General features: G+C 39.2%; 1 protein-coding gene across 3 annotated transcripts in view; it reads left to right on the top strand.

Moving 5' to 3' along the window:
• The window catches only part of FGL1 (fibrinogen like 1), a 63,271-nt gene extending 43,439 nt beyond the window's left edge, over positions 1–19,832 (top strand). For all 3 annotated transcript variants that reach the window (XM_044225493.1, XM_044225495.1, XM_044225494.1), the window contains exons 2-8: positions 1,411–1,490; positions 3,637–3,817; positions 9,676–9,835; positions 10,303–10,400; positions 13,732–13,820; positions 14,022–14,209; positions 19,433–19,832. In XM_044225493.1, the coding sequence (XP_044081428.1) occupies positions 1,411–1,490; positions 3,637–3,817; positions 9,676–9,835; positions 10,303–10,400; positions 13,732–13,820; positions 14,022–14,209; positions 19,433–19,592 (956 nt within the window). In that variant the 3' untranslated portion in view covers positions 19,593–19,832. The remainder of the gene's footprint in view (positions 1–1,410; positions 1,491–3,636; positions 3,818–9,675; positions 9,836–10,302; positions 10,401–13,731; positions 13,821–14,021; positions 14,210–19,432) is intronic.
• Positions 19,833–26,114: the final 6,282 nt, after the last annotated feature.

Genomic DNA, 26,114 nt, shown 5'->3' on the forward strand with positions numbered 1-26,114 from the left:
CAGTAACGTTAGGCATCACCTTTATAATTACATAAAAATTGAGAAAGAGATACATGAAAAGACCCAGTGGTCATAGGTTCTATAGGATAAAAATAGGCTAACAAATAATTCAGTTGATTCCAGTTCTTTTCTGGAAACCATAGGTATAAAATCTGTTTGAAGATTATGTAAACATTTCTGCCCTTCTAGGCTCCTTACCTTCTAAAATTTATGAAAAATCACTGGCAGCACACAGAACTTATTTTGAGGATGAACAAAATTTTTCATCAATACTCATGACTTCAAAAGTGATTGTATTATATTGTATTGTATTTTTGAGAGAGAGAGAGCGTGCACATGAGGAGGGTGGGGGAGTGTTGAGGGGGGAGAAAGGATCTCAAGCATGTTCCGCGCTCAGCACAGAACCCAACGTGGGGCTTGATCTCATGACCCTGAGATTGTGGCCTGTGCCAGAATCAAAAGTTGGACCCTTTAACCAACTGAGCCACACAGATGCCCCTCAAGAGGGATTTAAAAAAAATATATCAGGAAGTGGTAAAGTGAGGTTTCCTCTACAACTTTAAACAGAGCTTAAAGATTTATATCCCCTTGGTAACTTGACTATCCATTAAAACATCAAGAAAAACAATGCATATCACTCCCTCTAGTTGTCATTTTCCCCTCTTCTTTTAAAAATAAAAGCAGGGGTGCCTGGGTGGCTCAGTGAGTTAAGCCTCTGCCTTCGGCTCAGGTCATCATCCCAGGGTCCTTGCATCGAGCCCCACATCGGGCTCTCTGCTCAGCGGGGAGCCTGCTTCCCTCTCTCTCTCTCTCTGTGCCTCTCTGCGCCTACCTCTCTGTGCCTGCCTCTCTGATTACTTGTAATCTCTGTCAAATAAACAAATAAAAATCTTTATAAAAAAAATAAAAGCAGTTTTCTATATACAAAATGAATTACTGTTCCTTAGGCACTTATCCTGTGACAGAATATCTAAAAGTATTTCGTCAAGATTGCCACAGTCCTGTCAGGTAGAAATTAAGATTTCCATTTATAAGTCAGGAGCATTTTAGTTGGTTGCTTGAGGGCACACAGCTAGGAAGTGGCTCAGCCAAAACATGGAGCCAGGTCTTTGTGTTTAAAGAGCCTTTGCTTTGTCTGCACAAGCAGTCCATTAACCACTGGACATTCAAAGAGAGACAGGGTCCCTTCTCTGTTTCTGCAATTGAAAAGGATCTATCCTACTTAAGGTAACAGAGAGCATCATTCTGTATGAGGGAAGGGTGGGAAGTCCAGGAGAATTTCCTTGAAGACTCTCAGACTGGAGCTGGAGCGACATTCGACCTCATGGATCATGTTGAACCTGAACCCAACACTGGGCTTGTGAAAAATTCACAGTAAAGATGTTTATGAAATTACTTTTGTTCTTGTAGCTGTTTCAGTGGGGAAGATGGTGAAGATGGTCAGTTTCATTCTTGTCACCACCTTTCTGGTCATGGGCATGGAAAGCTGGGTAAGTGCATTTATTTACATATTTATAAAACCTGCTTTGACTTGAATTTTCTTTTACTTTGCAGAGAACCTTAGTAATTTGTCACTGAAAAAATTAACTCATGGGAAAATATGAAGAAATTTTTTGTGAAAGCACCTGCCACATCATAGGCACTTACCAAGTGATGTAATTTTTTTTTTCTCAAAGTAAAAACTAGTATTCACAATAAATAAATAAAATCTTTCTGAATTTACTGGGCTATTTGGGTAGTTAAATAATGTTAGAAACTTGGGGAGCCTGGGCAGAGGGTTAAGCCTCTGCCTTCGGCTCAGGTCCTGATCTCAGAGTCCTGGGATCAAGCCCCACATTGGGCTTTCTGCTCAGCAGGGACCCTGCTTCCCCATCTCTCTCTGCCTGCCTCTCTGCCTACTTGTGATCTCTCTGTCAAAATTAAATAAAATCTTAAAAAAAAAAAGTTAAAAAAAATAATGTTAGAAACTTAAAACTATCCATAATAATTAAAACTGACCTGGGGCTTTCCCAATATTGAGCTTTCCCATATTGAACAATATTATTGTAAACTAAGCAAATTATTTGAAAGAAATTACAATGAACTCATGCCTTCCTCCATTCACAAATAATAAAAGGGAGAAAATACACATTTAAATACCCAAAGAATAGATAAAGAAGATGTGGTCCATATATACTATGGAGTGTTATGCCTCCATCAGAAAGGATGAATACCCAACTTTTGTATCAACATGGATGGGACTGGAAGAGATTATGCTAAGTGAAATAAGTCAAGCAGAGAGAGTCAATTATCATATGGTTCTGCTTATTTGTGGAGCATAAGGAATAATATGGAGGACATGGGGAGATGGAGAGGAGAAGGGAGTTGGGGGAAATTGGAAGGGGAGACGAACCATGAGAGACTGTGGACTCTGAGGAACTAACTGAGGGTTTTGGAAGGGAAGGAGGTGGGGGGTTGGGTAAGCCTGGTGGTGGGTATTATGGAGGCATGCATTGCATGGAGCACTGGGTGTGGTGCATAAACAATGAATTCTGGAACACTGAAAAGAAATTAAAAATAAATAAATAAATTTTTTAAAAAAATTTAAAAAGAAAATAAATACCCAAAGTTCTGGGAAAGAGAAAATTCCTAAATTTTAAATAAGCTCACTAAAACCATGCATGCAGTCTCATAATGAGATGTCAAGGTAAAAATGGCAAAATGGCAAAAAAAATTTTCCCCACTCTATGTCCAGTAACTCTAATAACATCGAGTATTCAAGAGCCTTTATTGAAGATTCTAGTCTCTCTGCCTCTTCCAGAAGCCGCATCCCTGCAGCTCATCTTCCCAAGTAATTCCCCACTGTGGTCACTTTCTTTTTGGAAGGTTCTCAGTCAGACGCCAGTTTAGAAGGGTGCTGATAAACTCTTTTGCATCCAATATTCTTGGTTTTTTGCCCTTTTAGAGAAGATAAATGCTTAACGGGAAAACTCAGTCTCCTCCCACCCCTTTCTGAAGTAATTGAGGGAAAAACAAAAAAATAAACAACAGGTTAAAGTGACTTCACTAGATTTTGCACAGGCGAGTGGGTGAGATACTCATGGATATGAGTCTAAACTAGCATCCCTTATAAAGGGGACAACACATCACCAGATTATAAGTATTCCATTAATTAAAATATTAATACCCAAAGGTCATTCAAATGCCTTGTTTATTTTAGGGATTGACACACTAACAATGTGCAACGATGCCATAAAAACTGTACTGTCAGGAAAGCATTTAGGTGGCATCACAAAGACAGACTGCAAGCAGGGCTCCCGACCTGGATTTGCATACTGACTCCTACTACCTGCGGGAAAATTCCTGAACAAGTTTCCTCACTAGGGTTGAGCCAAGTCCTCCCTCCTGGAATCATTACGAAGTTCAAAAGAGATGAGTTTAAAGCTCTTAGTATAGTCACTCAGATTGTTTCATATCAATATATAATTTCTTGGTTCAAGCAATTTACCGTACAAATAGTCTCAGAGCTTTCAAACCACTTTCTGGTTGGAATAATATTCTGAAATGGGAGTTGGGGACAAAACTGGTTCATTAATTTGTCCAACTTGTTAGGAGCATTTATTTCCCAATGAGAATGAGATGCACATCACTTTGCAGGCCCTTGAGAACTGTCTCCAGGAGCAGGCACGGCTCAGAGCCCAGGTGCGCTTGCTTGAGACCCGGGTCAAGCAGCAACAAGTCAAGATCACACGGCTTTTGCATGAGAAGGAAATCCAGTTCCTTGATAAAGGAGAGGAGAATACCGTCATTGACCTTGGAGGCAGGAGGCAATACGCAGGTCAGAACCTGTTTTTCTTAAGTGCTTCAGGAACTTACAGTATACATCCATGTGCAATGCGGTCCTCATTATTTGGTACTTTGGGTTTTGCTAAAGAGCTTTTCCTATTCCAATAACAAGCAACATGAAGCATGATTCTAAATTTAAATATCTTCTACCACATTTTATCCTTTCTCTCTATAATCTCTGCAGGGGATGTTTAATACCAATGCTAAATATCTCAGAATTTCTATAGTTTAAGGAGAGATCAAAGACAATAGATTGTTTACATATCTGTGTGCAAATAACATGATATTTGTGAAATTTTATAGTTGAGTTTTGTTTTTATTTGTGTATCATTTCTTGTTATATTTATACAGTTTCCCTTCTGAAACCACTATGTGCTTTAGCATAGTAAAGAAGTTAATAGAATAAAAGGGCAGGGAAAGAAAAAGGATTACAGTTATTTAGGGAAATGCAAGAGTTTTGTTTACGTGTATATTTTATGGTTTGGTAATCTTTCCTTTTGATTGGGTCGGTGTTTCCACCCAGAAACTAAATGATCTTAGACTGTCAAAGCATTGCACATATCACTACATGTAGCATTATTCCTTATAGAAAATTATTCACTTGACTTCCTCCAGGCATCTTTTACAGTAAACAAACCAGAGTTGTCAGAAGTGATAATGCCAACTAGAGCACTTTGTTCCTACGTCTGCTCTAGCTTCTGTCATGATGTACTATAATTTCTTTGTCTATGCATCTGTCCTGATCAATTAACCTGACACTTTGTAAGATCTGGGATGATGTTTCATCATTCTTTCTTCCCTCTTGCCTATTCAAGTCCCTGGAATATAATAGAGCTTCACGTTTATGAATGAAAGCAAGTATAAGTACATCAAGATAGGAAGCCCAGATAAGCAAATACAAGTTGGAAAATAGATCTGACCATAATTGAAAAACTGTAGAGGCTGAAGAGATTTCCAGGCTGGTAGAATAAAGACATCTTTATTTTGTATTTCTAAATATACTCATCAGTGTAGGATATAAGAATTGTGAGAATTTTAGAAACTATGCTGCAACAAAATGCTCCCTTTTTCTTTCTTTACCAAGAACCTAATCTGCTTCTGGTCTGACTTTCATCCAGTGGCTACTGACACTCTGCTGTCAGCCCCTTGATCTCCTACCCTTGATTCTTGGAGTCCAATGGCCCCTCCCCCTTTTAGGGATCAGAAGGCGGCCTTCGGAACAGGGATTCAATGGCTCTGTGCCATTGAACAAGGAGGAACCAAGGCCGGCTGGGGTAAAAATAGGCTTGGGAAACAAAGGCACCGTCCGAGGCAGTCTCTGAGGCAAAGAACCAGGAAGTAGAAGCTAAGAAGAGACCCATGGGGATGATTAGGCAAGACAGTGAAAGAAGGCTCAGGAAAGCAATCAAACAAAAAGCAGAATCAGTAGAAACTCCTTGAAGAGTGTGATTCTGAGCCAGGGCTACCCAGTAGAATCAGGTGGCGACCTTGTAAAATGCTGATGCCAATAACAGAGTCATGAAGGCTCTGGGGTTTTGCTCTCTTTGCAGCCTGGCAAGTTAGCTGCCACTGTTTCATGGATGCTGGTGGAAGAAAAGAGACTCCTGGGTCAGGACTTCATGTTCGTACCAATATCCCTTGTTGCAAATAGTAAGGGAGCAAAATGGGGTAATCCAGGTGCAGAATGTGCAGGCAGCGGGCAGTGTCGCAGCTGAGGAACCCTGAGCTTAGGAAATGTCAGGAGATGTTATTGTTATGAAAGTGGACAGAAATTAACCTGTCATATGCTCTAGAGGGAGACTCTGTCTCTGTCTTCTAAGGCTGTTTACTATACAAACATCCCTGAAAAAATGAGTCCAGAACATGAACTCTGCTTACAAAATGTGCAGAAAGGCAATGACCTGTGGGGAAACTGTGTATATGCGGTGCCTTAGGCTCCACTCCAATTAAATGAGAATTTAGGTTGCAATTAAATGAGAACCCCTACAGGACTGAAAAGGGTTTGTGCTTTTGCTGGTGGATGCAGATGAGATTGTTCAAGACCAGAATCAGGTCAGGCTTCTCCCCGAATTTCTTCTCACAGGCTGAGGTCACCTAGTAGAAGGCTTTGCTTCTTTTCAGGTAAGAGGTATTGTGGCAGTTTAATACCATTTTCATTCAATGATGTTCGGGGCCTAATGGTAATGTAGTCAGTTATCCACTTAGCAGGCTTTAGCTACATCTGAGATGAGAAAATGTAAGATACAGACATCAGGGTAGGATCTCAGTGAGCTAATTAGGCCAATCATTGTTGATAACAGGTTGATTCAGAGAAGGGGGAGTAACCAGAATGGCCAAATGGCCATTAGATTGATGACTTAGGGGCTGAGTTGTACCCTCCGCATTCATATATTGAAGTTCTAACCCCTAATACCTATGAATATGACTATTTGGAGATAGAGCCTTAACAGAAGAGATTAAGTTAAAATAAGGCAATTAGGATGGGCTCCGCCAATCTGACTAGTATCCCTCTTTTTAAAAAAGAGACACCAGGGACCCTGGCACACAGAGGAAAGACCATATGAAGAGACAGCAAGAAGGCAGCCATCTGTAAGCCAAGGATAGAGGGTTCAGAAGAAACCAACCCTGCTGGCACCTTATATGAGTCCAAAAGTGGTACACAGCCAATCTCAAGGTCAAGGAACTTGTAGGTGCAAGAGAAATACCATTATTCCAAATTCTAAACTAAGCTCAAAACCCAGGGTATCCATTCAGATACAATCTGAGCAGATTGTAAATGCAGATTCAAGGATCCAGTCATGTCAGGAGGCAGGGGGATTGAATGTTTGTTCCCAGCACTGTGCAACCAGCCATGGGAAGAATGAGGTTTAGGAGCTAAAACTCCAATCCCTACATCGTCAGAGACCTTGGGAAACAAGAAGTCACCAAGGAATAAGGCAGAAATCAGTTACTAGGGAATGGAAATACCAAGGTCAGAGGAGGACTGACTGTTTAATCAGGAGTGGGAGGGGAGAGTCTCTTGGACAGGGTCTAGACAAACCACTGTAGTATGTGTATGTGTTTGTCTTATAACATTACAACACATATAATAGATCTTTTCTGGTTTTGGATATAACATTAAAAAAAAAAAAAACCAACTCAGAAGTTAATAGATCTATGTCATAGAAGCACTGAAGCCTGGTTTCAATTCCAGCCCCCCATCTTGCTACCTGTATGTAGCCTTTGGGCAAGTTACTTAACCTTTACAGCCCTCATATTTCTCATCTGTAAAAGGGGAATGGTAAGAATGTTTCTTTGTTGTAAAGATTAAGAGTTAACACATGTAACATGATTACAATAGCACTCAGTGCAAAAGAAGCACTCAATGAATGTCAGCCTTCTATCCACATTATTATAAACTCTCTCCCTTTTCACAGGAGCAAGCCTACACACCCCACCCCCCTCAAGAATCTTGTCCTCTCCAAGGGACCAACATCCTTTCTTCTTTTAAGTTTCCTTCTTAATGTTGCCTGGGGGGTGGAGAATGACTATAGCAGGACCAACTCTAGCATTTCCTAGCATGCCCTTGGGTGGCAGTGGAGCTCCTGCTGGCCTTTCTTTGAGCTTAGAATGACTTTGGTTCTCAGCTTTGAGCTCAGCCACCATTCTGGGCCAAGAGAAGTCCATTTGGCAGGCTGTCATATCACTTTGTGAAGCTTAAACATTCAACCTTCCAACATGGCTTGCTTTCTGCATGATCAGAGAAAGTATTCACCTCGTCCAGTTCAGTGCAGTGTTTGTCAGAGGGGCAGGAAATCTTGGCCTCAGTCTAGTATTATGTAAGTATCCAAAAATCCCTTTTTGTTTTTTAGCCTCCCATGAGCACAGAACTTTCTAACCCTGCCCTTGCCTGCCTATTCTCCAGAGAGCTGCGTGGGTCAAAACATTTTGAAAATCATAGTTTTAAATACCTAGTTAATGTTTTACACCCTACGTTACTTGAACTTCCTGCTATCATAGTGTAAGTAAGTTACATTTCCCCAAGGCAAGCTTCTTATGTCTAACTTACTTCTTATGAAGAGTTTTGCTACAGGTGCTTTTTTGATGTTTTGTTTTGTTTTTTACTTGTTGAGTGTTTTTTGTTTTTGTTTTTTTGGTTTTTGAAAGTTGAAAGCTTTCCTCAATTCAAGTTGTGTTTGGTTTTTTCCTCTGGGAAGAAGGAAAAAAATTTTAGAAACACAAACAAACTTGCAGTTGGCATAAAATAGAAACAAATAGAAAATGTTGGCTGCAAATGCTATATTCACAAAGTTTTCCAGAGGAAAAAGTTATAGCTAATCATTTCCATCTTTGCCTGGAAAATAGTCTGAATCTTTGGAGTCTTTACTATTAAGATCTTTGGTGGGAGATTGTACATAAGCAAAGCACTCCTTCCTTAACAAGGTTAAATCTGCTTACTTTAATGAAAAGTGTACAACTTACTTGACCACAAAATGTAAGCTTTTGAACAACACTGAACTAATTTTAGGTAGTGCTTTTCATCTTGTTTAATTGCCAAAAAAGGATTTTTTTTTAAAGAATCCAGCATGCATAAAGAATGGGCTTCTGAATCTCATTAATAAACATATAAATAAAGCCTATATCATTACAAAGATGAGCATCTCACCAAAGCAGTAGTATATGATTGGGCTTAACCTGGAGAGGGTTCTTGAAAGTGATAAAGGTTCTTTATTCTCTTTTCTCTCCAAATTTATATTGCCTATTCCACCAATTTAATGTGTAGTATGTTTTATTTGTAACAAAACAGAGTTATAGAAAATTTGTCATCAAAGCTATGAAAATAAATAACTTTAAAGTATGATAATAGGATAGAATCCTCCCATCGGGAACAGAATTTTTTAAAAAAGGAAGGAAACTAACAAAATTATAAGGGTAAAATGTGAAAGTTAACTATAATGTTAAGTTACAGTATTTTTACTCAAAAGTCTATAATTAGGTATTTTTGAGACCATCTCTTTATAGTGGACACTACTTCAAAAAACTTTTAAATATAGCTTCCTAGGCATTGAAACAATAGTGAAGTCCATCCTTGCCATATTCTCTAAGTTTGTCCCTATCAGCCTAGATGAGACCCAGTGGGCTATTAATTGATCTTATCCTCAAGTAATTTAAGAAATAGCTACTACTTTTTTCTGACAAATTGATACATATGTTTGCTTTAGTATCAAAGAAATATGGCAAAGAAGAACATAGGAATAAAAGGAATAACAGAAGCTTACAGGTTTTCACAAAAACATCTAATAATGTATGGACTGTTAGAAATTTCAGTGGGTTAGTAAAAAAAGAAAAATCTGTTGAGACTGGGAAGCTATAAGAATCTAACAAGAAGATTACTATTTTGAATTAACCTCAAGTTGTTCAGAATGATTTCTAATCCTCTGAGTCAAGATAACCCATATTAAATTATTTGTTTAAGGTTATATTTCTACTTTCATTTCAGCTTCCTAGGAGAGATAACTTCTACTATTCTGTCAGATAAAGCTCTAAGTTCCAATTAAATACACTGTAATTAACTGAACATACATAATTTTTTAATTGTTTTCCATAAAAATCAGAAATGAGAACCCAAATCCCTCTTTTATTTTCATGATCATGTCAAGGAGTCAGATGATAATTAAATAGTAGGAAAGGAAATAAGACTTTCCTAATATCTACTGGAATATGTCCAAGATGCAATTTAAAAAAGCTGATTATCTACACCATGTGTTTATCTGTCTCCATTAGTATTGAGTAATCTTATCCAGAGGCTCTCGTGGGGGGCGTGGAGGAAGACACATAACAAATTATTATATTACCTTGTTTTGCAAACAGATTGTTCGGAGATTTTTAATGATGGTTATAAGCGCAGTGGATTCTACAAAATCAAACCTCTCCAGAGCCCAACAGTATTCTCCGTTTACTGTGACATGTCTGATGGAGGAGGATGGACTGTAATTCAGAGACGATCTGACGGCAGTGAGAACTTTAACAGGTGTGCTAATTATGACATAGGATTTATTTGGACTAGCATGTGTGAGATTCATAAAAAGTTAAGCCTTTTAAAAATTACATCCTGAGGTCTATAATTAGTATTTCACTCTCTAAATAAGAATATTGAGGGGGCGCCTGGGTGGCTCGGCGGCTCGGTGGGTTAAAGCCTCTGCCTTCGGCTCGGGTCATGATCCCAGGGTCCTGGGATTGAGCCCCATATCAGGCTCTCTGCTCAGCAGGGAGCCTGCTTCTCTTCCTCTCTCTCTGCCTGCCTCTCTGCCTACTTGTGATCTCTGTCAAATAAATAAATAAAATCTTTAAAGAAAAAAAAAAGAATATTGAAAGTGCATTTACTAATTGAAAAAATGCTGGGGGGGCTGGTGGTAGTTCGGGAGGGGTGAGCGCCTCGGTTACTACAAAGGTCCTTTTGGGTTTTGCTAAAATCAGCTTTCACTTTAAATTTTTTAGAGGCTGGAATGACTATGAAAATGGCTTTGGAAATTTTGTTCGGGACAATGGTGAATATTGGCTGGGAAATAAAAATCTTCACTTATTGACCACACAAGGTAAAAAAAAAAAACAATAAAATGTTTTTCACTAAATGACAGGCAACGGAACCAATTCAGTAACTGTTGTGTTTTGCAGGCAATCATCCCTTTTATGCAACATGGCCACTGAAAACTAGGTCCAGAGGCAAAGAAACTAGATCTGCACTGGGGATGGGAGATTTCTCATATATTTATTTTCTATTTCCAAAAAAGAAATGGAATGTCATCATCCTTCCTTTTTTAATGCCTTGAGTTCCTCAAAATATCTATACTGGGTCAGCTATCTATTGCCACAGTAACAGTATATAACAAACCACTTCAAGATTTACTGGTTTGAAGTCACAGCCATGTAGCATTGCTCACAAATGTACAAGTTGGCTGGGCAGTTTTGCTCATCAGGGCCGCCGATGTTGGTTGGACTTGCTGGTGGGTCTAGGACCAACTCCCTGGTCTGTGGGAGGCTGGCTGCTATAGGTTGCCCTCAGATGGAATGACTAGGCTCTGCTCTATACAGTCTCTCTTCCAGGTCGCCGGCCTGGACTTGTTCCTGTAGCTCAGGCAGAGTTCCAAAAAAGAGAGGGCAAGTACGAAAGTTGCTTGAGATCTAGACTTAGAACTGGCACATGGTCATTTTCACTGCCTTCTTCTGGTAAAAGCAAGTCACGGGACCAGCACATTTTAAGGGGAAATAAATGGACTTAATGGAAGGAGTTACAAAGTCATATCGCAAAGGTTGAGACAAACAACTGGGGCATTGGCGCTGTTTTTGCAAATAAATACCGTAGTAAATGTCCCTGTCTCCATCGCCCTCAGCTCTCATTTTTGAGAATTTCGAAGATACAGCAAAACTGAAAGAAGAGTCAAATTACCACATAGTTTCTACACTAACATTTTACTGTTTTTATTAGTTTAATCACATATCTATCCCTCCATTGAGGCACTTTATTTTATTTTATTGACACATTTCAAATTGAACATACTTGTACAATTTCCCTCATGTCTTATGTACTGCCTGGGTATCTTCTACTAGGGTTCAATATTTGTCTAGAATATCATTTGTGTGATGAATTTTCTGAGCCTCTCATTTCCATGATCATTTACTCCACCTCATTCCCTTCCTTGGAGTGTAAATCCAAGATTGTTCTGAGTCCCACCCAAGTCTGATTCAGAATGTTTTATAAAAGGCAATTGTATTGTTCAAGAAGGCGTGCTCTATCCCACTGGTGATGCGTTAAACATAAAAGCAAGGGTTTGCTTCCTTCATCCAAGTTAAGGAAAGTGATTGTTTTTTCTATATTCATAATTCATAAGTTGGATTATAATTATAGGGATCTTTGAGACACCAGAATAATAGAAAGGATAGATAATCCTAGAAGCCTGATACCTCTTGCCCTTCTTGTGATCAATGCTCTCTAAATTTACATAAGATTTCCCTTGCTTCGTTGTATTTATTTTCCTACTTTGGAGTGTTTTATGATACCACTGGTTGCTACTTACCATACCTGCTTTTTTTTGCACGTTAATATTTATCTGGTTTCTTATTTAAAGTTTGAAAAACTTAAGAAGTAACCCTTGGCTCCTTCTAAAGTTCAAAATCATTTGTCAGATTATTACTAAATGCTTATTTACCCAGAGACACATTACCAACACATCTCCTTCCCCTTCATGTTTTAACTGATATTCAGGTTCCTACTCCCATGACAATAAAAATGAATTTAGCAATTTCAGACTTTACAACCACATATCACATCATCCCAAGGAAAACCCAAGCTTTTGCAATTCTTTAATTGTGAGAGCACTTAAGGCTAGTGAACTTCCTCTGAAAATAGCTTTATGCCCATTACATAAGTTTTGACTGGAAATGTTTGCAATAACATTAATTTAGGAATGGCCTATAATTGCATTTATATTTACTTATCGACCATAAAGATATTAAGATGGTTACCTGAAACATTGAGTCTGACTTCATATCTCTTAGACAATGCAGAAGTATTTTTTTCGGAGAGTTAACTTAGCCTGCCTTACTGTTCTCATCCACTTGTGGGTCTCTCAGAATCCCACATTAGAGAGCTCCATGGGAATAAAGAGTCTGTGCAGCTAGAGTGTCAAGGCCAACAAGAACCCACACTCCTCCCCACTCAGTAAGGGTCAGTCCAGCAATCCCCGCCCAAAAAGCCCTGAGCTTGTTTCCAGGACCTGTGCAAGCCTCCTTTATCAGATATCCCCCTTGAAAAGATTGTCCTGCTAGTGAGTACACCCTTAAGCCTGAGGGGAGGCAAAACAACAGCTTTTAGTGTGGGTATAAACAGAGCTTTCACGTGCAGCCTGGAACAGCCACAAATGTGGACAAGGTCCCTTTCTGTGATTGATGGGGATAGAGATAAGAAAAGAGGAGGCAGATCATACATGAGACCTGTGTGATAGGGTCCAGTGGGTCTCTCTCCCTGGGCCTCCACATTCTGGCTTGGAACCCTAAAGAGACCAAGACACTAAATTCAAATCCAGTCTTAGAGGTCATTGTGAAAATTTAGTTGTCAAAGTAGAAGGATAGAATATATATTATCTAACAATTAGTCTGATTTATAACTTTCTGGTTCCTGACAATAGTTCTGTTTTTCAAAAAAAGAATAGTCTTTGTGGTTCACAAATGATGGTAAAATGGAGAAAAGAAGATCACTATGAGGATACCAACTAGTTCAATTATTATTTACTTTTAAGGTCAATATTCTTATTCAAAGTACGAAAAAGAAGATAAATGTTTAAACTTCTTAAAACTTCTATTCTTCCATTGTTAGGTTTTGTGTTTTTTTTTTTTTTTCCCTAGAGAAAGAGAGAGAGAGAGCATGTGTGTGAGCAGGGAGAGGGCCAGAGGGTGAGCGAGAGAGAGAGAATCCTAAGCAGGCTCCATACCCAGGGTGAATCCCAATGCAGGACTTGATCTCACAACCCTGAAATCATGAACAGAGCCAAAATCAAGAGTTGGATGCTTAACCCACTGGGCTACCAAGGCACTGTTCATTGTTATATTTCTTAATCTATTAACTAAATAATGACTTATTTTCTGTTGTTCTTTGTCAAGCGAATTGCACAGCTTTTACCCGTGATAGGTCTCTAGAAAACTCCCACCTTTAATACTGTGTCTCTAGCTATTTTCAAGTAAAATACACAATAAAATGTTCATGTTGTAAACACACTGGAATCACTGTTCATTCTTTGAAAACTGACTCATGGCAGAAGGAAATGGTTTAAGTAAATTAGAGCCAGGAGTTGTTTTAAAACCTCAATAAATCAATGTCATCTTACATATCAGAAATACCCTATAATTTCTTGCTTGTTTTTTTTTTTTCAGGAGACTACACTTTAAAAATTGACCTTGCAGATTTTGAAAAAAATAGCCGTTATGCACAATACAAACTTTTCAAAGTTGGAGATGAAAAGGTACTGAAATTTTCAGATAAGTAACATCATGAATTAATGTGTAAAATATAAACCCTGAAGTCAGGGAAAACAAAGATACGTACTAGGACCTGTTCTTTTGGTTATTAAATAAATATATTATTAACATTAATATTAATTCTTAACATTAATTTAACACATTATCGTGATAATTGATAGTGGAAGTTGCCTCTTTTCCTTTAGAATTCCTATGAGTTGAATATTGGGGAATATTCGGGAACAGCCGGAGACTCGCTTGGACGGAATCTTCATCCTGAGGTGCAATGGTGGGGTAGTCATCAAAGAATGAAGTTCAGCACACGGGACAGAGATAATGACAACTATGAAGGGAATTGTGCGGAAGAAGATCAGTCTGGCTGGTGGTTTAACAGGTTTACATTTTATAAACATAGTTGTGATGGTGTTGATATTTCACTGGTGAGCATGAATTATAACATGAGGTAATGTTGTCTCCTTTGTAGTACTGACATTATTAAGTAATCTTCCTTATTAGAATTCTTCAGTGATGAAGTATTTTTGAAGATTTGTTCATTGTGTGCATTAATAAAGCTTGAGAGGTGTTATAGAAATAGATCAAATTACGACTTATGCCAAAATTGCTTGCAAAACAAAAATGGGTGAGTTATAAACAGTTGACCACAAATTAACATGAAGATATAGAGAACATTTATATAGGAGAAATATTTTCAGCGTTCTAATAACCAGTTTGGTCTTCACCTTCTCCTATCATATGAAATGGCCGTGTTATTTTTGTAATTTTTTCTGTGTAAAACTACTTTTCTATCATTGTGACTTCCATTACATCACTGAATCCAAGCTCCTCCCAATACAGAAATTTCCTCTACGATACTCTTTTTTTAAATTTTTAATTTTTTATTAACATAAAATGTATTATTAGCCCCAGAGGTACAGGTCTGTGAATCGTCAGGCTTACACACTTCACAGCACTCACCATAGCTCATACTCTCCCCAATGTCCATAACCCAACCACCTCCCTCCCCCCAGCAACCCTCAGTTTGTTTTGTGAGATTAAGAGTCTCTTATGGTTTGTCTCCCTCCCCAGTCCCATCTTGTTTCATTTTTTCCTTCCCTACCCACCACGACCCCACCCCCTGCTTCTCAGATTCCTCATATCAGAGAAATCATTTGACAATTATCTTTCTCTGATTGACTTATTTCGCTCAGCATAATACCCTCTAGTTCTATCCACGTCCTTGCAAATGGCAAGATTTCATTTCTTTTGATGACTGCATAGTATTCCACTATATATATATATGTTCCACATCTTTTTTATCCATTCATCTGTTGATGGACATCTAGGTTCTCTCCATAGTTTGGCTATTGTGGGCATTGCTGCTATAAACATTCGGGTGCATGTGCCCCTTCGGATCACTATGTTTGAATCTGTAGGGTAAATACCCAGTAGTGCAATTGCTGGGTCATACGGTACCTCTATTTTCAACTTTTTGAGGAACCTCCATGCTGTTTTCCCTTCTACAATCTTCTTCACACCTACCTCCACCCTCTGGCTGAATATTTCAGTGTTACTTTTTCAGCTAGTTCATTCCATTTTTTAATTGCACTCAGTTTTTCCTTTTATTAACTTGAAATCTGCCTTCCTATATCTTGCCAGATTTTTTTCTCAGTAGTTAATAGAGCAACTGTGAATCCCTTTCAACAGAACACTGCAGGCAATGGTTGAGAAGATATTTATTGTATTCCTCAATATTTTCTCTTCCCTAGGCCAGGTATTCTTGACTCGTTTAACTGTTCTCCACCCAAGATGCTTTCCAGATAGCTCCCTTTGTTGTAATTACAAAGTTTAGGCAAGAATGGAAACTTCATACAGTCTTCCTTAAAAATAACCTGATGGGTCTGCTATGTCTGCAAAGCAGATGTGTTCCCACTGCTAGGCAGTGCACAAGTGTTGAATGGCTTTTCTCTTTAGAAAACAAGGACCACCTCAAATGTCTAGACATTAAGATATTCCATTATGGAATCTTCAGTAAGTGAGTGTTTCTGGAGTGTCAGATTTTCCATATTATTGAAGATTAAGCATTAAGTTCCATAATCCAAATTTTAACCTTATTTTTGTGATGTAAGTACTTTTAAAGCATTTTGCAATTCTCTATCTTATTAAGGAGGTAGACAAAGCATATGTTAATTTTCCCTAAAAGCATGAGATTCCTCCCTAGGAACATCAGGAACATTATGGGATGTGCTGCTTTTGGAGTTGTAGATTCTGTGGCAAGACAGCTAGTGGTAGGTAGAATGGCGCGTCAAGTTGAGACTAAGTGCTTGTAAAAGTGTTTTCTCTGGACCTTGCTTTTTTAAAAGTTTGAGTCCATGTAATTTTTGGTCACTTGTAAAGGAACTAGAGCACATACAGCAGTGAGAGAGGACAGAGAAACAATGGTGTCTTTCCATCTTGGCAAATCAAAGGTGATGAGAGTCTTTTCCCCGGTGGTTTTCTTGTGCTTTTAAAAAGGCTTCTCTTCCTCCTTTTTCCTCCCCTGTCCTTCTAAATTAGCATATGTAAAAATCATCAGTATTATAGAAAACTTATTATCCATAAATCACTAAGTTGCAAGATCTCTTAATGTTTGCTTTGGAACAGAAGGCCAGACACAGAAATAACAATCCTATCAGTTAACATTACCATGAACTTCCCTCATTGACTGGCTGCTATTGTATCTAAAGGACAACCAGCACATATTAACATGGGCAAATAAATGATTTACTTGACTCAAGATATAGGGGTTCAGAGATGACAAGGAAAGGCAGTTCAGTAGCCGGGGCTGCCAAAGAATCCTTCCTTATCCTTGAAGCCAAAGGAGATGATAAGTCTGTACAGGTGCAAAATCAGTAAAGGTGGAGAAAAAGTCCATTGTTCCAGAAGTTTGGTGCTATTTCTACCATGCCTCCAATTCCTCTTGTTTAATCCTATCATCCGCTTCTTCTTTACCCTCATTTTTTTTTTTTTGCATACTCAAGTTCTTGTCATGTACATGAAATGTGGCACTTCATAATCATCCCTCATCTACAAGGCATCTTCCGCCACATAGCAAACCAGTCACTGAGTGTGGATGTCTTCTCTGCTTTGCTCATGCAAATACCCACAGCCACTTCACCAAGGGAGCCCCAGCCATCTCCCCAGCTAGTTGCAAGTTCAGGCTGCTTCAGAAACAGCTGGAAAATTGGTCTTAGAATTGCAAGATTTTTTGTTTACCATGCAGTCCATTTTCCTAATAGGATTCAAATCGCAGACCCAATAAAAATTGTATACATAGTAAATGTCTCTAGGAAAACAGAGACAGGCCAAAATATAAAATCAGGAGGCTCAGTTTAAAGTATTTTTTTCTAACATTACTTTCTATGCAGTTTTTTTTTTTTTCTCTTATGAAGCATGTTGAAAAGTGGTTTATTTAACTCAGCTGTATGGGAGTCCTTTGGTTTTTTTTTTTTAATTTTTTTTTCAATTTATTTATTTTCAGAAAAACATTATTCATTATTTTTTCACCACACCCAGTGCTCCATGCAAGCCGTGCCCTCTATAATACCCACCACCTGGTACCCCAACCTCCCACCTCCCCCCCACTTCAAACCCCTCAGATTGTTTTTCAGAGTCCATAGTCTCTCATGATTCACCTCCCTTTCCAATTTACCCCAACTCCCTTCTCCTCTCTAAGACCCCTTGTCCTCCATGCTATTTGTTATGCTCCACAAATAAGTGAAACCATATGATAATTGACTCTCTCTGCTTGACTTATTTCACTCAGCATAATCTCTTCCAGTCCCATCCATGTTGCTACAAAAGTTGGGTATTCATCCTTTCTGATGGAGGCATAATACTCCATAGTGTATATGGACCACATCTTCCTTATCCATTCATCCGTTGAAGGGCATCTTGGTTCTTTCCATAGTTTGGCGACTGTGGCCATTGCTGCTATAAACATTGGGGTACAGATGGCCCTTCTTTTCACGACATCTGTGTCTTTGGGGTAAATACCCAGGAGTGCAATTGCAGGGTCATAGGAAGCTCTATTTTTAATTTCTTGAGGAATCTGCACACTGTTCTCCAAAGAGGCTACACCAACTTGCATTCCCACCAACAGTGTAAGAGGGTTCCCCTTTCTCCACATCCTCTCCAACACATGTTGTTTCCTGTTTTGTTAATTTTGGCCATTCTAACTGGTGTAAGGTGATATCTCAATGTGGTTTTAATTTGAATCTCCCTGAGGGCTAATGATGATGAGCATTTTTTCATGTGTCTGATAGCCATTTGTATGTCTTGATTGGAGAAGTGTCTATGCAGTTTTAGGAGCACAGTAGGTTTTTGATACTTGCAGAGTTAGCGTACATGGTTTCAGTTATATCCCGTTAAATTAGGAGACTGGAGAGTCAGCCATAGCCAATCACTAAGCTGGTTAAGTGATCCATGCCAAGACTCAGCATCTAGGTTACATTATATGCTTTTTTGATTCAATAATTTAGGTACTTTCCATAGATTTTTCAGAACTATCCCTTGTGAACGTTCTCCTTATATCCTATTACCTGCCATCTTCTCATTGGTTAATCAATAAAGAAATAGGTAGCAACTCATTCCTAAGAGTACACAGAAAATTATCACATACTCTTAGTTATCCATATCAGGGGCAAAATGTACAGGTTTTAAAGGAGGAAGTGGGACATTTTATTTATTTATTTATTTATTTATTTGAAGTGGGACATTTAAAAATTTATGATCAGTCAACCAACTTATCTAGATCAGAACGATATATGTTAAAAAATTAACTCGGGGGACGCCTGGGTGGCTCAGTTGGTTGGACGACTGCCTTCGGCTCAGGGCGTGATCCTGGAGTCCCGGGATCGAGTCCCACATCAGGCTCCCAGCTCCATGGGGAGTCTGCTTCGCTCTCTGACCTTCTCCTCGCTCATGCTCTCTCTCACTGTCTCTCTCTCTCTCAAATAAATAAATAAAATCTTTAAAAAAAAAAATTAACTCGGCAACTCAGACAAATGATTGTTGGTTAATTGCTGGAAAAACTTTAAGTGGTGGTTTAGGTTTTGTTCCTACCCTTGAGGTTAAAATAATGGACATGTTGGCGATTTTTAAGGGGGAGGAAGGGAGTTTGCTGTGCAAAAGCTGAGTATCAGCAGCAGAAGAATAAATGTCTAAGTCGAATTATCCAGGGAAGCTGGCAAGAGAGTGCCTGGCCCAACCCGGTTTTGTTAACCGGCACCACGCTTTCAAAGGCTGAAGGTTACAAAGTCGTGTTTTTGTGTGCTTGTTTTCCCTTTTTCTGTGTAAAAGCCATTAAGAGCAGAAATGCTTTTTTTTTTTCTACAGGACACTGCAGGTGACCTGGGTTGTATCTTAAGATTTGTTACAGCAGTTAAGATCCATCCGTGGAAAAAACCCATCTGTTATAGAAATCCCCTGGCTTTGGGAAATTAATCAATATTCCCTTGTCTGGCAAAATGGCAGGATTCTTAGTCAAAATGAATTTTGATCATTTGCTAGCCAATGAAAGGGCTTTAGGAGGGCGATTTTTCTGGTCTGACTGTTGTGTGTGTATTTTTCTTCCCACTAGGTGTCACTCCGCAAATCTGAATGGTTTATACTACACCGGGTCCTACACGGCCAAAACGGACAATGGGATTGTCTGGCATAGCTGGCATGGCTGGTGGTATTCTTTGAAAGCTGTGGTGATGAAAATTAGACCAAATGATTTTATTCCAAATACTGTTTAATTTCCCTGGTGGGCTTTCTTTCTGTAATTAATCTAGGTTTAACGTGATTTGAAAAATAGCACTTCTGGACATACACGTGCCTGTATGACGATGGTAACCGTTATGGGTACTTCTTTTCATTCCCACGTACCTGGATTCCTTAATTCACATTCAGTACAGGAAATATTTGTATTCTTCAAATAAATATAGATTATTGAATTCTTATGTGCAGAAGGTTATGATAAGCGCTTATGTTGAACAAAAAATAAAAAGCACAGAATATATAACATGTCTTGGGTAAATACATATTAAATCAAGTATACATGCAATTGAAAACACACATGAAAAAAACCCAGTAAGTAACAGATTGCCAAATCAACTGCAGAGACAATAAATATGGGTTAGAATTTGGTTTTTGTTTGTTTTTCTTAAAAGATTTTACCCACTTGCCAGAGAGAGAGAGAGAGAGAGAACACACAAGCAGGCAGAGGTAGCAAAAGAAGCAGGCTCCCTGCCAAGCAAGGAGTCCAACGCAGGACTTGATCCCGGGATGCTGAGATCATGACCTGATCTAAAGGCAGGTGCTTAACAACTGAGCCACCCAGGCATCTTTGAGTTAGGATTTGAATGCAGGTCTCTGACTACATCTGACTAGGGTCCTAATCACTATAAAATATTATCCTGTATTTTTAGGACGTTTGTGTAGGTTATCACTTCATTTTAATTCTTACACCAGCCCTGTAAGGTATTGTTACCACCACCACCACTGCCCCTCATCCCCCGCAATTGACAAGCTGAACATTGGTGGATCTGAGACTTGGTGACTACTCAAAGTTACAAAGCTAGTAAGCCAGGGAACAAGGACTCAAATCCAAATTCAGACTCAAATTCTGATCCAAAATCCAATGCTTTGTTACCATGCTACCGTTTCTTGTGGATAGAACTTGGAACTTGGATAAATGAGGTGGAGGGAGAGAATCTTCCAAGTGAGAGTAAAAGTATGAATAAAGGAAAGATAGTCTGAAAAATATTTGCATCCCAACTGTTCAAGTCCAAATGAAGCTCATTTTTAAAATAAAGATATGCATTAACCATATAGTCAGAAAAATTTAAATAATTTTAAAAGCTGATGGTATGAAGGAAAAATACATTCCTGGGGAAGGTAGAGCAGGGGACCTGACATGGATTGGTGGGAAAGGATAAAAAATCTTCCTGGAAGAACTAACTTTTTGAGCTGAGATTTTTAAACTGGGTGTATATAGGAAGTCATTGCAGGCTAAGGGAAACATTGTATAAAGTACACAAAGTAGGAAGGTTTGGGAACAACAGAACAGGTTAGAGAGGCAATAGAGTTTAGTGACCCTTAAATCCTTAAACTAAGGATTCTGCCACCTGATAGCTGTGTGACCTTGAGTAAGTTTTTAGCTTCTCTGGGCCTCAGCTATCTCATCTGTAAAATGAAGATTATGATAGTACCTGCCTTCAGGGTTAGGTTGAGGATTATATAAGTATTTCAAATAATGTCTGTGCAAGGTAAGCAGTGAATAAGAACTATGTGATTATTTAGTGAATAGGTATTCAGGGAAAATAATAATAGGTATCTTGAATAATAGTTCACATAAAAATCTTAAGGTTAGTTGTACTTTATCCTCTAACCAGCGTTTCCCCGAAGCAGTGCTTCTGAACCTTTAATGGCACATATGTTAAAAATGTAGATTTTGATTTGGGGCTGCGGCCTGAGTTTCAGGTTTTTTAAACAAGTTTCCAGATGGAGCAGATGTTGCTGGTCTAGGGATCACACTTTGAAAGCAATGATGCAGGGAACTGAGTTCTATGGGGTTGTAATAATATAGAAGAAAAGGGCTCCTTGATCAACTGAGTTTAGGAGATGATCTATTGAACAAAATTAAATAGATTGCTTCTTTTTTTTTAAGATTTTATTTATTTATTTGACAGAGATCACAAGTAGGCAGAGAGAGAGAGGAGGAAGTGGGCTCCCTGCTGAGCAGAGGGCCCAACGAGGGGCTCGATCCCAGGACCCCAGGACCACGACCTGAGTCGAAGGCAGAGGCTTTAACCCACTGGGCCACCCAGGCGCCCCAGATTGCCTCTTTTTAATATTCAACTCTGCATTCTGAACTTTTTTTTTTTTTAAGATTTTATTTTTTAATTTACTTGACAGAGAGAGAGATCACAAGTAGGCAGAGAGAGAGAGAGAAAAGGAAGCAGGCTCCCCGCCGAGCAGAGAGCCCAATGCAGGACTCGATCCCAGGACCTCGAGATCATGACCTGAGCCAAAGGCAGTGGCTTAAACCACTGAGCCACCCAGGTGCCCTGCATTCTGAAGTTCTAAGAAGAGCATACAGTGGTCTGCATTTTTATATTTAGTCAGGACTATGGTCAGCTGTTAGGTATACATCACGTGATTATGTCAGTCCAAACAAATGGGGGTTTGTTCTTCTTACTTAACAAGAACTCAGAAGTAGAACATTCAGCGCTCTGCAATGTGGAAGCAGGTATTTCTGCAAATCACTTTGCTTTTTCTTCAAAATCCCAGGTTGTCCCCTGAACTTCCAGCTTCAGGTCCATGTCAAAAATAGGAAGAAGGGTGAAGGGTGAACAGACTTTCATTTACTCCTTTTTTTTTTTTAAGATTTTATTTATTTATTGGACAGACAGAGATCACAAGTAGGCAGAGAGAGAGGAAGGGAAGCACATTCCCTGCTGAGCAGAGAGCCTGATGTGGGGCTCGATCCCAGGACCCTGAGATCATGACCTGAGCCGAAGGCAGAGGCTTAACCCACTGAGCCACCCAGGCGCCCCTCATTTACTCCTTTTTGGCCAGACTTGTGTTACATGGTCACTCCATCTGGAACTAAGATCATGAAAGAGAATATTTAATTTTATAGCCTTTAGAACACACAGGCAAGAGGAGTGTCTGCCGTGCCTCCTGGATGTTTGTTTCTTTATTGCAGTCTTGTGGGAACACTTTCATAAATCAGACTTTGGGAAGGTAGAAATAATGGGGCACCAGTGACCATTTTAAATATGGGTATTATTTGCTCAAGTAGTAGCTTGAAGAATTCACACAATTAGGAGATCAAAAGAAGAAAGGTTTTTAAAGGAGGGGGAAAAATGATTCCATGGTGAAGTAGGAGGGTAACTAAGCAAGTATAGTGTTGCATAAATCTCAGTAGAACAGTTTTTCAATGCAGAAGGAATGATTTTAAAAACTTTAGTGCCATAAAAAGATGAAAGAGAAAGCATTCAAATGAAAGACCACTGGATTTAGTGATAATGTTTTTTGTGTTTTCAATTTCAGTGGACTAGGGGAAGAATAACCAGAAATCAGAAAATAAAAGCAGTTAGAATAAAATAGATCATTTGAGGAGTTGAGATATAAAAGAGGGAAATTGATCTGACTGGTTTACCTGAAGCCAAGACATGAAGAGACCCCAATCTAAAATAATATCCTCTGAAATGCCACCACTAAGGAGTTCTTTTTCAGGCTTTATGCCTTTTTAAAATGCAAAGAGGCTTCTAATTTATAGCAGCTGATGACACATTAGGATCAATAAACTCATGAGTGTTTTTTGTGTTTTTGTTTTTAATAGAGCAAAGTATAGAGAAAATGTAAGAAGGCTGATTGCCTGACACAAGTAGAAGGGATTTTTACCAAGAAACAAAAAGTTTTTTTTTTTTAAGTGAGAAGGGCCTATGTTCCTGAAACCTGGAAGTACCAACTTCACAAATTTGTCCAAGTCCTAGAGTTTCAGAAAGGCTGTGAATCATAAAATCAAGATCCGTCCATAAAGCCCCTAACCTAACCTTTGGCGACCCCAAAATTAGCTGGGGAGAAAGACAAGTCAACCTATAGGAATTACATCAATTGATAAATAAGATGGTTTAGCATTTGGTTGTTGCCCAAGAAGATTCCTGTCAGACCATCAGGAACTTAAATTTCACCTTTGCATTTTTTTGGTGGCAAATTACATCTCTGCGCTGAGTATTCACACAGTAATAAGTAATGAGTAATAATATAGCCATCAGGTTGCGAGGATTAAATGAGCTAATTAACTGTGCTGGGCACATGCAGTGAACCCCCTGGTTCTCCACAGTTTCCATGGCTTCAGCTACCTACAGCCAGCCACATTGGGAAGCAGGTATTCTTCCTCCTGAAATATCGTCAGCTCACTGGCTGCCTAAAAGACCTCACAACACCTAATCTCATCAGGTAGGCATTTTACCATCTCACAGCATCTCAGGAAGAAGGCTGAGCCCAGCGCAGCAAGCTATGCTGAGAGATTGCATTCACGTAACTTGTGTGAAACTATATTGTTATACTTGTTTCGTGTTATTAGTAATTGTTGTTCAACTCCTACTGTGCCTTACAAGTTAAACTTTATCATAGGTATGTACATATCGGAAAAAACATAGTCTGCATAGGGCTGGGTACTGTCCACAGTTTCAGGCATCCACTGGGGTCTCAGAATTCATGAATACCCCACACATAAGAGGGAAACAACTGTACTAGGTGCTCTGTAAATATTTACTGTGATGATGATGGTAATGCTAATGAAGAAGAGGAAAGTAAAATGGAATATGATAATGGTGAATTGGAATGTTCTCAAGGGTTGTAGGTGTGAGAAGAAAGGAAATGGTCAGAGGTTTTCCAGATAAGAGCATATCAAATGAATTTATGACTCTGGGTAAACTATATCTTCTTTACAAGCTCAGCAGTTCAGGTTCTTAATATTACTGGGATTTTAAATCCTCAAACAACAACAAACAAACAAAAAGCCAAGCACCTGGTGGCTCAGCTGGTTAAACATTTGACTCTTGATTTTAGCTCAGGTCATGATCTCAGACGCGTGGGATTGAGCTCTGCGCCAAGCTCTGTGCTCAGTGGGGAGTCTGCTTGAGATTCTCTCTCTCCCTTGGCTTCTGCCCCTCCCCCCTGCTCTCTCTCTGTCTCAAGTAAGTAAATAATTCTTTAAAATCCTCAAAAATTAGGGGCGCCTGAGTGGCTCAGTGGGTTAAGCCTCTGCCTTCGGCTCAGGTCATGATCTCAGGATCCTGGGATGGAGCCCCGAATCAGGCTCTCTGCTCAGCAGGGAGCCTGCTTCCTCCTCCCCCCTCCGCCTGCCTCTCTGCCTACTTGTGATCTCAGTCTGTCAAATAAATAATTAAACTCTTTAAAAAAAAATCCTCAGAAATGAGAGGTTGACACCTGGTGCAGAGATTGTCTGGTCCCATGCATCTAGAATGAGCCCAGGGGAGCGTTAGATTCTGACAACATGCGTCAAGTTCCTTGCAGGGAACAGGAAGGTCTTCTCTTCTCCTTTCATTTGATGTGGCTTAATTTTTATCTATGATATATATTTGGGTTACACGTAACACTTTGTGATTATTGTCCTTGTTTGGGGGGGAAAGAAAAGAAAGCTTTCAGCTCTAAAAAAAGGTTCAGACTTCTCCCTTCTCCCTTCATTTTATAGATCAAGAAATTTCCTGCATTTTTCAGATGACAGGTATTTCTGGGAAGGACTCTGTTACTCCCCTGACTCAGATGAATTAACAAGCTTTGTATACCCAGGGCTGTACTCTGTGTTCTCATGAATGTTGGCACTTCATTTAGAATGCTGCCTTAAAAAGCATATACACCCGGTAAAAACTCTGCTCTATGGTGAACAAGCCCAGGACAAGCTGCAACCTTTCAAGGAAGATAAAAGAGGGAATTAAGCATTCAGTCATAACAAGCCAACCTCGTCTCACGGAGAAAATGACATAGGGTATTGTCTCCTTAACTCCTGGGGTGTTGGCACCGTTTGCAGTTTCTAGGCCTTTCTAATTATAGATGTGCTGTGTAATATTGCCTCCACCTGTATGTATAACCTAACAGTGTTGAGCACTCACCACTATCAAAGACTTTTCCAGCTTGAACTAATTAATTCATACAATTCCAACCATCTGGGACAGATAGTATTATTACCCAGCTTTTACAGACACAGAAAATTGCAAGAGAACTTCTCCAACGTCACGTAGCAATGGGAGTGGAGCCAGGAGTGTATTTGGAAGTACTAGCTTTTTACGTGCCTGAGAAGGCGACAACATTACAGAGTTTAGATTTCAGAGTAATTTGATTTTTTTTTTCTTCAGGATGCTAAACAGATACTGCTTTGTTTGCCACTAGCTCACTCTTTGGTTTCTTCTTAGCTTGTCTCCCAAATGGAATGATCATACCCTTAGGAATTACCACGCACGGCAAAATTCTTTGGAATACCAGGTAGTTTTGGAGCAATGAAAGGTAGCTAACATGGGCCAGCTGTTTCAACTCTCTTCCTCTATTACACCTGTAGTATCTCTTTTCAGTTGAGTGATATTAGAACACAGAGCTCTTGAAATGTAAAATGAAACCTCTGAAAAGTCAGTTATAAAGGCTTCTCTGTCCTCTTCTGGGAGCCAACCAACTAATTCAGATTCTTCGGAAATCGCATATTCCTCAAAGAAGGTCCTTTAGAGATAATACCAGCTTTTTCATCACTA

Source organism: Neovison vison, chromosome 11 (assembly GCF_020171115.1).
Source record: "Neovison vison isolate M4711 chromosome 11, ASM_NN_V1, whole genome shotgun sequence".
Classification (NCBI taxonomy): Eukaryota; Metazoa; Chordata; class Mammalia; order Carnivora; family Mustelidae; genus Neogale; species Neogale vison.